We start from the raw sequence: 11057 nt of genomic DNA on the forward strand, positions 1-11057 counted from the left end.
AAAGATGAGTAATTTATTTATGATTAAATTAGTCAACAATAGCGCAAATAGTTGGAAAAAAGAATCTACAATCGTGTTCTATGCAATAGCTGAATGGCATTTAGTAAATGTTATTAAAATGAGCGAGCAAAATGTTTTTCTGTTGCGAATAACGATAATTATAATTCTTCGCTTTCTAATTAATATAATACTTAAATTACAAGAATTATTAAGTACATTTAATGTTCAGTTTAATCATTTTTTGTTTAATTTAAATGTACGATTAAGTGAAATCTAAACAAAAAATAAACAACTGTGAAAAACGAAAATTATTCCCGCAGCCAAACTTTTAAGTTTCTTGCTATAATTTGAATCAAAGCACAAAAATTTTTGTCTAATTTAATTTTTAAATTATTCGAGAAAAATTAAGTCAGAAATAAATTATATCAAGTCATTCTATTAGAATATGGAGAGATTATATAAAAAATATATTCAATTATTGTAATTTATTTTTAGAAATAAACTTATTAATAATAAAAAATTATTTTTTGCACTATTTATCACACTTATTTATTAATGTGTGCACACATACACACGTATATACTTATATAGAGTGTTTAAGAAAAAAAATAATTCTATATTTCTCCGCCAATTTCCGCTAATTTTGCTTTTGCTAAGAATACATGATAAAAATAATTATTAAAATTACTTTTATTAATTACTATAAGTACATCTATTTTTCAAAATTGTTTTAGATAATTATTTTAGTACTTTATAAATTTTCATAAAATATTTATTGATGTATATAATTATTTCTATAGTTTTGCTATTATTTTAATAATTTTATTTCAATTATTTTAGTAATTATCATTATAATTATCTAATTTATAATACAGCGTTAATAAATTATATTTTGTCATTTTCCATTATTGTGATGAGTACACCTTCCACAAAATCAATTTTTTCTCCACTTTCAATAATTTAAAAAATATTTCTATATAAGAAACATATTTTAAAGTATGTTAAAACTAATAAAATAGTTAACGATCTAGTCAAATTTACCTTGTGTAGACTATATAAGCTTGACGTAATCTATTTTTCTAGAATTATAATTATTATTTTATACAATAAAATTATATTCTATAAAGTTAAAATGACATTATTTTTTAGACCAGTTTTTTACAGTAATTTAAAGCACACTGTTTTTTTTTTGTATAACACTTTTTCACGTGGCGCGTGAACTTGGCGCCTTTTTTTTACCTTTTTTTTAAAAAATAGTAAGTTTTTAAGAATTATTCTACTCACACCATTGTTCTTAAAAAGAGAGAAAATCAGATGATGGTGGGTTCAGAAACTTACGCTTGTTACTTTTTGCTTCGATATTATTTTTTATTCAGCTTTTACACAATTCTTTGCGTCTCTTTAGCCAGTCTTATTAGTGGCTATATAAAGAATTATTTTTGCCAATAAAATGACATAATTGTAAGAACTTACTAAAATTATTTTTAATTGATAAAGTTAATTTTTCTGTTTTTTTTTTTCAAAATCTGATTCGCTATTTTATACAGTTTTCTTCCTATTGTCACCAATTATCCAAAACATAGAATTACAATTTCAATAAATTGATATATTTTTGATTGTATATTATCAAGAAAGAGAGAAAAGAAAGAGGCGACGTCAGAGCTAACATAAAAAACCACTCCACATTAACTATAAAATTCGTATTATTTTTAATATAATCAAAGTTTGAGACAAATATTTAATTCTACTATTTTTCAGAATGACGCCGCTTAATTCGTAGAACGTAATAATGTTACTCTATATAATTTTCACTGCTTTAAACCTTCCACAAAGTCCGATAACTTTGAAAGAAGTAGAAGTAAAAGAAAAATTTAATAATATACTGCAGAGGAAATACAAAACGAAGAAGTTCAATTAGAAGACGAAAAAACTTTTGATTTTTACATATAAAGTTCCAGAAGCGGAAAGAGTTGATCTATTAACACAGATGATGATAATGTATATCTTCCGGAGAAAGTTATTCGTAGTTCTATTGATAAAGCCAAATCAGATGATTATAAAAAATAAGCACAATGTGAACGATTTTATTTTAGGCGTAAAAGGAAACAGAAAATATATTCGTGAACATTGCTTAATGATTTATTTCGACGCACTGTTTGATTCTGTTTTGTGCACACGGCACTTCGGATATCTTTTTCTTTATGTACTTCCATCGCATATTATGTTATATATTAACAGATCAGCGCAACTGAAGAAAAATAATGCAACAGCGTGGCTCCTATATCACGACGTTGTCATTTCATTTTCCCAAAAATTGAATCATGGAAACAATATTAATATATATGGATGGATTTGGCATTCGATGCTCTTCAATTTTTGTTTGCACAAAATTCTTAAATTTCGTAAAATAATAAAGAGGGGGAAAGAGTGTAAATTAAAAAATTTGACGTTTTCAAAAAATATGATTAAGCCATTCTAAAAAATATAAAATATTACAAAACTTTTGTATAAAACATTTTCTTATATTCCTTATATTATTACAGATATTCGCTGAAAATATATAAAAATCCGTTATTTTCAAAGGGTTGTTTCAGCCCTTAAACGTTGAGATAAGTACCTAAAAAAAATATAGATCAAATATTTTTTTATGCTCTACAACATATCCAAAGCGTATCAAAATTGATGAGGGACACTTCCCTTGTAAGAGAAATTATGAAAACGTGAAACATGAATATAAATCTAAACTTATTTTTATGTATATTTATTAATCTTATTTTCAATCAATCAGATTGCTCTATACGTGTTACTGAAAAGGCATTATTAATACACTAGTTATTTAATCATATGTTCAATAGACTCATCGTCCACGTATATATAAACAATATATATAAATATATAAATTATTTGTTGGTTTTACAAAAGTAACAATGAGTGACAAAATATCGATTTATATTATTCAAATTAAAGTTTTGTTGTTTGTCTGTTAATATCGCTTTATATCGTGAGAAAGTGCATTCTACCTTAGACGAGACAATGGGTGCATACTTAAAAAGTATCAATTTTTCCGATTTTTAGTGGCACAACAACTGGCTGTTCATTTTCAGAAATGTTAATTAAAATATAAAAGCAATTATATATTTTGTTAATATTGTGGCCATTTTATTTCTTATGTTATCCGGAATGTGAGGCTGCTCCATATTTTTTTCGTACTTTTTGACAAAATATTAAGAGAAGCACATAACGAAATTCCAGATTATTCTAATTGTTTTATTGGCGATATAATGGAAGTAAAATTGTTTTTAACTATATGCAAATTTTCTTCAAGATTACGGTTAAAATATTATTTTGCAATTTTAATCGAAATAGCAACAACAGGATACATTTTGATAAAATCAATTTTATTGTCAAGTAATAAATATTAAGATAAGATATTAAAATATGATATAGAAATGTGAAATATAGAAATCAAACTATAAAAATATAATCATTTGTTTGATCTAATAATTATGTTTAATTATCATTCAACTACTATTTATTATGAATTTATTATCAGTTCTGAAAATGAACAGCCAGTTGTTGTGCCACTAAAAATCGGAGAAATGGATTCCTCTAAAGTATGCACCCATTGTTTCGTCTAAGGTAGAATGCACTTTCTCACGATATAAAGCGATATTAATATGAGGTACAAACATGTATCATAGATAATTATTAAAGAAAACGCAATAGAAAGTAGTCCATCTTATGAATATATTTACAAATACATTGTTTGTATGCAATAAAAACATACATGATGTTATTTAAAATTGAACTACGTTGTGTGGAGAGTAAAAATAATATTTATTTTACAAAGTACATATATATCATACAATCGTTATGAAATCTGTCGATCTATATATGTAAATAGAAAATATTTCTTTTTTTCGATACGTACATATTAATTTTAAAAAGAAAATTGTGTATTAAATGATTAATACCATATATTATATACATCTTATATAATATATTTTGTACCATATATGAAATAAATATAAAATATATAATCAACGTACTTTGTAATATAAATTTGTTAATATATATTTTTTTAAATTAGTCTATAAAGAAATACAAGTAAATATTATCCAATCGTTTTGTAAGCAAAAGGTAGAAAGAAAAAAATAGGAAAGAAAAAAATTATAATTATTTTTTCCGTAGATCATGGAGAGATATCTATACAACTATGAAACATTCTTTTGTGCATAAATAATCAGTACAGAATATAGAGCAGGAATATCCGTTTCTTCACTTCCATCACGTAGCTTAGAATTATCTTGACTTTCTCTATATTCTTTAACTTTTATTTCCGTAAACCTACGTGCTAACTCATTCTTGAATTCCTCCCTTAGATTATGCGGCATCTTGTCCAAGAATGTAAAAGTATATTGTGAAGTAACCATGGCTATCGAATTGAACAAAATAAGATTAATTTATTAATTACAAAATAAGAAAAAGTAATATAAAAAGATTATATTAATCGCATAGCCTAGAATTTTATTTCTGCATGCATGTCAAGGAAAATACTTACATATATACTTTTCTGTATTCTCACAATATTTCATCTCCCGATGACTGCAATGATGAATTTGAAATCCGATATCTTCAAGTATTTCTATTACCTCTTCACGAGGTCGGGTCGAATAATGAAGTGCCCCAACATATTTTTGTTTGTCCTGTATAAAGATAATTGACACTCCATAGTTAAAAAATTGCAATAAAAGCAATACACACACACACATAATATTTATACATAAAAAAAAGTGATTTCATAGATAATGCCGTTTGTGCTATATATTTTATATCGATATCTTCGCAGACCGATCAGTGAGTAAAACAAAAAAGTCTATCCAAAATTGATACTGTAATTAATAATGTCGAATAATACAAGTTTTTATGTAAAGCAACTGAATCTATTTTAAATGTCACTCATCTATAAGTGTGTACTCGACTAATTTTAAAATATTTCTAAAGATTGAAATTTCACAATTACGCAGAAGTTATGCTACAATACAATTTCACATCATAGTTCAATGTAATAATATTCACCTCCATATATGATGCATATTGCACATCTTGTGCCAAACATTCCAAGGCTTCAAAGATGGCTTTGGCGCGCGTTATACTTAATATCAGCATAGTTTTATCGGGTCGAAGCATACGATAAATATTCTCAAATGTTTGGCTGTTAAACAACAAAAATGTATGTTAATTATTGTAATTTTGAAAATATATATTTATTAGAATTATTTTTCGAAACATATATGTCAAAATATATTAGTACTATATTAGTAAAATTATATGCAAAAGTTCTTTTCTACAAAAAAAAATATTAATTTATTTTTATTCAATAATTTTTCTTACCGAATGTCATGGCACCAATGCAAAGCATGAAATGAGAATATGTGATCGAATTTCGAAATATACTCCTCGGGCAATTTTTTCGTTTGAATATCCAACACTTCGAATTTGAGTCGTTCCTTGTCACCGTATGTTTTGTTTGCGTATTCAATCACATTCTTCATAATATCTGTACCTTTATAATATATATTTTAACAATAATTAATATTAATTGTTATTACATTATTGTGTGTATGTTTGTGTGCGCGTGCGAGTGTTATAATCTTTCGTAATTTATTATTTTCTCTTACCAATCATTGTTGCTTTTGGATCAAGTGCCGGAAGAAGAGTATCCTTTGTTATATTTCCGGGTCCACAACCAACATCCATACATTTTCCAGATATATTTTTTAGCTGTTTGGCGAACTCGTTGATTATAAGTGATGCATTGTTTTTGCACATATTATCAAATAAATCGTACTGCGCTGGTTGTACCATGGTTTTATGATAATGTTTAAATAACTAGAATATAAAAAAATATATAAAATATGAAAAGATATATAATAAGATTGAAGGAAATGAACTAATAAGAGCCGATGCGTCGGCATTTTAATACGCAAATATTTTGTTTGTAATTATTCTTTATTTATTCAGAACGTTTCTGTCTTTTCTTTGGATCATCTTCAGCTTATCGTTTAATAATACAAGTGTTCGGTATAATGTATAAAAACAACACTCACTTTTAACTTTTAATACAATAAGCTGAGGATGGTACAAAAAAATACTAAAATATTCTAAATAAATTAAGAATAATTACACACAAATTGCATAATAAACCATGAGAATTTTGCGTAATTAATTTAAATTAATAAATTTATAATACGTTTTAATTCCGACGCACTAGCTCTTATTAGATCATTTCCTTCAATTCTTTAATATTAATATATAGAATTTATTTTCTCTATCATAATTAGAATATAACAAAAAATTCAATATGATATGGAGTAAAAAGAATATTTTACAATACTTTATCGGTATACAGTTAGAAATAAAATTTTTTCTAAATAATAGTATTCTCTCACTTAAAAGCAAAGATCGATTAGGATTGTTTGTTGTCATACGAGGAAGAGGATGTATTTGAGAAAGGAAGGAAAGGTAGATACATAACTTGAATTAAATAGCAGTCGAAATGTCAGTGTTATTTTTAGACGTTTGGTTAGTGATTATTCAATCAAAAAAGTGTAAGCGCGTATTATGCGAATCAAAACCTATATCGATCTTCCATATAGCGTAAGGAATCTATATTATAGCGGCTTGCCGAACTTTCGGAGCAGGGAGCGCAGCAGAACCAGCAGTTAGCGATGGACTGCCTAGCTCGTCAGACGTATGTGAACGAAGGACAGTTTACCTACCCTGAATATATAGCCCAATGGGCATTCCGAGTTTTTCGTTTTACTTTATTTCTTTTGTAATGGCTATAGTTGTGAAGCCAGATAAAAGTGATTCTGTTAATTAAAGACTCACTGAATGAATATCAAAGAGGAACGAAGGACATACAATTTTAAATCCTTTATATCTCCTCCCTGTGACCCCCGTCCCTATTACCGGATACTACAAAAGGATATTAAAAATAAGTCATTTTTGGGTCCTTCGAGGAACCTAAACTATTTACTGGAAACTGTTTCTAGAATTTTTTATAGAAGCAGAAACTAACAATTATTTGTTTACCAGGGGTTTACGGGAAAAGTTATTAAAATCAAGATTTATTATCGATTATATTACTGGAACAGTCTATTATAGCCCTTAATAGCTATAACTACTTATGTTACAAGTAGGTATACTATGCCAATTCTAACTCAGGTCCTCCGAGGGGAGTGCGGGGCGCGGGGGGTTCTCCGGGGCGAGGGGTATGACGTCACGCGGGGCGGGGGTATCTCGATGGTGCGGGGGCTGACGTCACGCGGGTGGAGGGGATGTTTCGACAAAGGAGGGGGAGTTTTCTGAGTGCAATATTTGTAGATGGATATCTTTACGACTTTTTTTTTTTTTTATGAGGGATCCTAGACATTTTCCCAAAAAGGTATAGAACAAGCGCCGACGATCGACAATTTTGTACCCTCGCTAGTATAATTTTATTACGGAAGCGCCGATGTCCGGCTGCTCGAACTTGTCAACGGAGCGTTCTAGAATCCATAAAACTATGTTTTTCATTTTATGGACATTTTATCATTAGGAAAGAAATGAAGATTTTAGAGCCAACGCTGCGACGAACATGTTGAAACGTGATTAGGTGCAAAAGCGTTGACGTTCGGCAGCTTTGTACCCTCGCGGAAAATCCTCCATAAACGAGGGCGAAACATTTTTTCTTAATATTTTTAAGGAAGAATGCAACGTATCGGCGCCAACGTTCGGCTGCTTTGTACCCTCGCAGAAAATCGGTCGTAAACAGATAGCGCTCGATTTTATTACTATGATATTCCTTTGCGATAATTTTGAGAGGGATGGGGGTTGAAACTTATGGAGAGCGGGTCTGTATCCACGATGTTCATCACAAAGTATTCAGTATTCATATAGTAAAGAGCTAAGTGTCCTGTGCGAAGTGTTAGTGGCATAGTAGTGAGAAAAAAAAAAAAATGGAAAATGATAATAATTTCGAAGCGATATTAGACGAATCTGACGAAGATCACGCGCTGTCGGATGACAGTAATTATATTAGTAATTGCAGTGAGGACCTTACGGATATTGACGACAAGGTAGTGGACAATTCACAAATCCTTGCGCTAAACGGACGTACAAAAGTTTGTACAATATACTTTTATTATTCGACGGGTACTGATCAAGCTCTATGTACTACATGTATGATCTCTATTCAAGACTTCGAGCACATGTATGTTTTCAGCGTCGATATCAAAAGGTATTGCATTTTTTAAGTGGACAACCGAAAGTTTGTAGGAACCCAATGAATATGACATTGCCACCATGGCCATTATTGCTATTACCATCCAACTCAGATGTGTTGCCATCCGAATCGGAGGAGTCGCCAGAACATAATATTCTGAACTCAGACTTAGAAATCGATGAGTCGGATGTGAGGGACGAAGATTGAGAGTGTGTTGTAAGTATTTCTTTTTAATTTAAAAATTGTTAAAATAATTAATAAAAATTTTTTTTTTTTTTTCTGTCACAGAAGGGACCCCTCGCAGTAGTCCCACGGCCGTCGTCTTGCCACCCCCACCATCGTCGGCACAGCCGCCCGACCGCCTCACCACCGTTGCCGCCAACACTGCCCAGCCGCTGCTCCTCCGCTTGCCGCCGACGCATTAAAAATTTTTATATATTATAATATTTATATTCTTATCTTTATATTCTTATCTTTATATTCTTATCTTTATATTCTTAGTGTTTATATTCTTATCTTTATATTCATATTATATTATTATATTCTTATATATTCTTATATTCTTATATTTTAAATTTTAAATTCACATTCATACACACACACACACACACACACACACACAAAATTATAAATATTACGCATACTCATTTTAAGAATAAAAATTATTTTAAATATTAAAAAATATATAGTTTATTTTAGAATAATTCCTCTTTCCATCTATATTAAGAATATTATTATAAAAGAATTATTATATTAATATTACATAATTTACATGTTATTAATTTTAAGAGCATGATTAAATGAATTTATTATTTTATATTATATCTATTTATTTGCTCGTTAGTTGGCCTTTCACTATATTCCATTATTATTATTTATTGCGTTGCATTATACGAGCCTTTTTGTTTTTTTTGATTTTTTTGTTTTTTTGATATATTAATATTATTATAAAATAATTATATATTAAAATATTATTAAAAATTCTCTCTCGCGTGCGCCTCACGCTATCTCTCTCTCTCCTCGCTGCGTCTCACGCTATCTCTCTCTCTCCTCGCTGCGCCTCGCGTCATCTCTCTCTCCTCGCTGCGCCTCACGTCATCGCTCTCTCTCTCTCACTCCTCGCTACGCCTCGCGTCATCTCTCTCATGGTCCCTAGCCTCTCGGTCCCTAGCCTCTCAGTCCCTAGCCTCTCGGTCTCTAGCCTGGCGTTCCCCCTTACCCGCATGACGTCATCCCCCGCAAGGACCATGCAACGAGCTACGTATGAGAGCTGGGACTGCTTACGGGTGGGAGAAAGATGGAGAATGGAAATGCATGCAAAGAAATTACATCATAATTTAGACTTAAAAACTCTATTCTTCTTTTAAATATTTTTTTTTTTTCTTACATATTATGGACTAAAAACTAAAGCTGTCAGCTCGCAATCGATGAGCTGATGCTTGTTGAAGGCGTCGCTAGCGCGTATTACATTTGATACTTCTTTAGGATTCGTTACATTGGACGCGATATTTGAAAATTGCGTAAACTTGATATCGACTGTATTGGTAATTTTAACCAATCGGTCAAAAGTTACATCAATGCATGGATCGAGATCGAACATACGGTGTAACGTCGATTCGATCATCATCATGCATACATTTGAAGATTCAAGACTTATTAACTTGGCGTCGTTAATCGTACGTACTCGCACTGTTAACGGTCCAACGCTTAACTGTAGGCATCTTTAAAATCGTTTCGAAGCAGATTCTGAATATTGTGACGTTGCTCGTAGAGTCCTTTCCACGCTTCGAGAGATAGTATCAGTTCCTTTCCTCGATGATCTCCTATGGCGATTTCCACGTAACTCGGTGGATCCACTTTGATACCAATTTCGAGGAATTTAAATTCCGTAGCTGTCAATGCGTATCGTCTGCCTAGTATACGAACCGCACGACGCTCCAACGAAATGCTGTAAAAATGAAATTAGTTTGAAAATAATACAATTTGTAAAAAAAAAAATATAAAGATAGAAAGAAGTTAAACTTACTCGTCACATTTATTCTCAAACGATGGAGTGTCATCACGACTCGGGACGTAATTATTCACACGTCTGCCGGAGCCACTGCTTCTTTTAGCGTAGTACATATTTCCAGATTTTAAAAGTGAACCACCAGTATGAACGGTTAACGCTACACTGATCGTATAAAATTAAGAATATACGTGACGCTTATTTTAAAAAGTAGTGGCGTAAATATGGTGGGAGATTCTAGAATACTATTGGCGCTATGAAATTTAGGAGAAGGGGAAACGGCGCTCGGATAAAAAGAATTCTTAGAAACGATTCGCGAGGAAAGGATTGGGGAAGGGGAATAAGAGATAAAACACATTAATGTTTAAATATTTTATTTTTCCAAATCTTGCAATTCTTTCTGGCGTTGCGACCACCAGTTAAATATTTTGAATACATTTTGTAATGCGCAATTCTTAACATGTTTTTCACATCGCATAGTGTTTTTAACATCTAGATTATTTAGAGACTCGATATCATCGTAATCAGCATCCAAGGTCTCAATAATGAAACCGTTTCCCGCATCATCCAATATATCGGCTAACCATTCTCGCTTCTCAAGTCCTTTTACATATACGAGAATGGATTCTTCTTCTTCTTCATGTGGTCCACCAACGATAGCTGTTGTAATCAAACGCTGAGCCATGCTGTATGGAACGTTTCCATCTTCCCATTGCAATCCATGATGATTTCGAGTCAACCATAAGGCTTGGTGTCTCTCCGATTTTATGAGTACACTCC

The 11057-nt window shown here is 30.7% G+C and overlaps 1 protein-coding gene across 1 annotated transcript; it reads right to left on the reverse strand.

The window, feature by feature from the left end:
• Nucleotides 1-3956: 3956 nt before the first annotated feature.
• On the reverse strand, nucleotides 3957-5868 carry LOC145945004 (juvenile hormone acid O-methyltransferase-like). Its single transcript, XM_083053768.1, has 5 exons — nucleotides 5682-5868; nucleotides 5395-5566; nucleotides 5080-5215; nucleotides 4562-4706; nucleotides 3957-4435 (listed from the first exon to the last, which is right to left on the reverse strand). Exons 1-5 carry the CDS (start codon nucleotides 5866-5868, stop codon nucleotides 4215-4217), a joined length of 861 nt encoding a protein of 286 aa, XP_082909894.1. The 3' UTR covers nucleotides 3957-4214.
• Between the last annotated feature and the right edge of the window lie 5189 nt (nucleotides 5869-11057).

Source organism: Prenolepis imparis, unplaced genomic scaffold (genome assembly GCF_030444845.1).
Source record: "Prenolepis imparis isolate NDT839.2.m4 unplaced genomic scaffold, iyPreImpa1.0 SCAF_14, whole genome shotgun sequence".
NCBI classification, from domain to species: domain Eukaryota; kingdom Metazoa; phylum Arthropoda; class Insecta; order Hymenoptera; family Formicidae; genus Prenolepis; species Prenolepis imparis.

Excerpts from the sequence above, each read along its gene's own strand:
- LOC145945004 (XM_083053768.1), bottom strand. The coding sequence starts at position 5,868 with ATGGTACAACCAGCGCAGTACGATTTATTTGATAATATGTGCAAAAAC. Across the intron at positions 5,567-5,681 it reads TCCAAAAGCAACAATGATTG|GTACAGATATTATGAAGAAT; the intron begins GTAAGAGAAAAT and ends TATATTATAAAG. Across the intron at positions 5,216-5,394 it reads CATTGGTGCCATGACATTCG|CCAAACATTTGAGAATATTT; the intron begins GTAAGAAAAATT and ends GTTGTTTAACAG.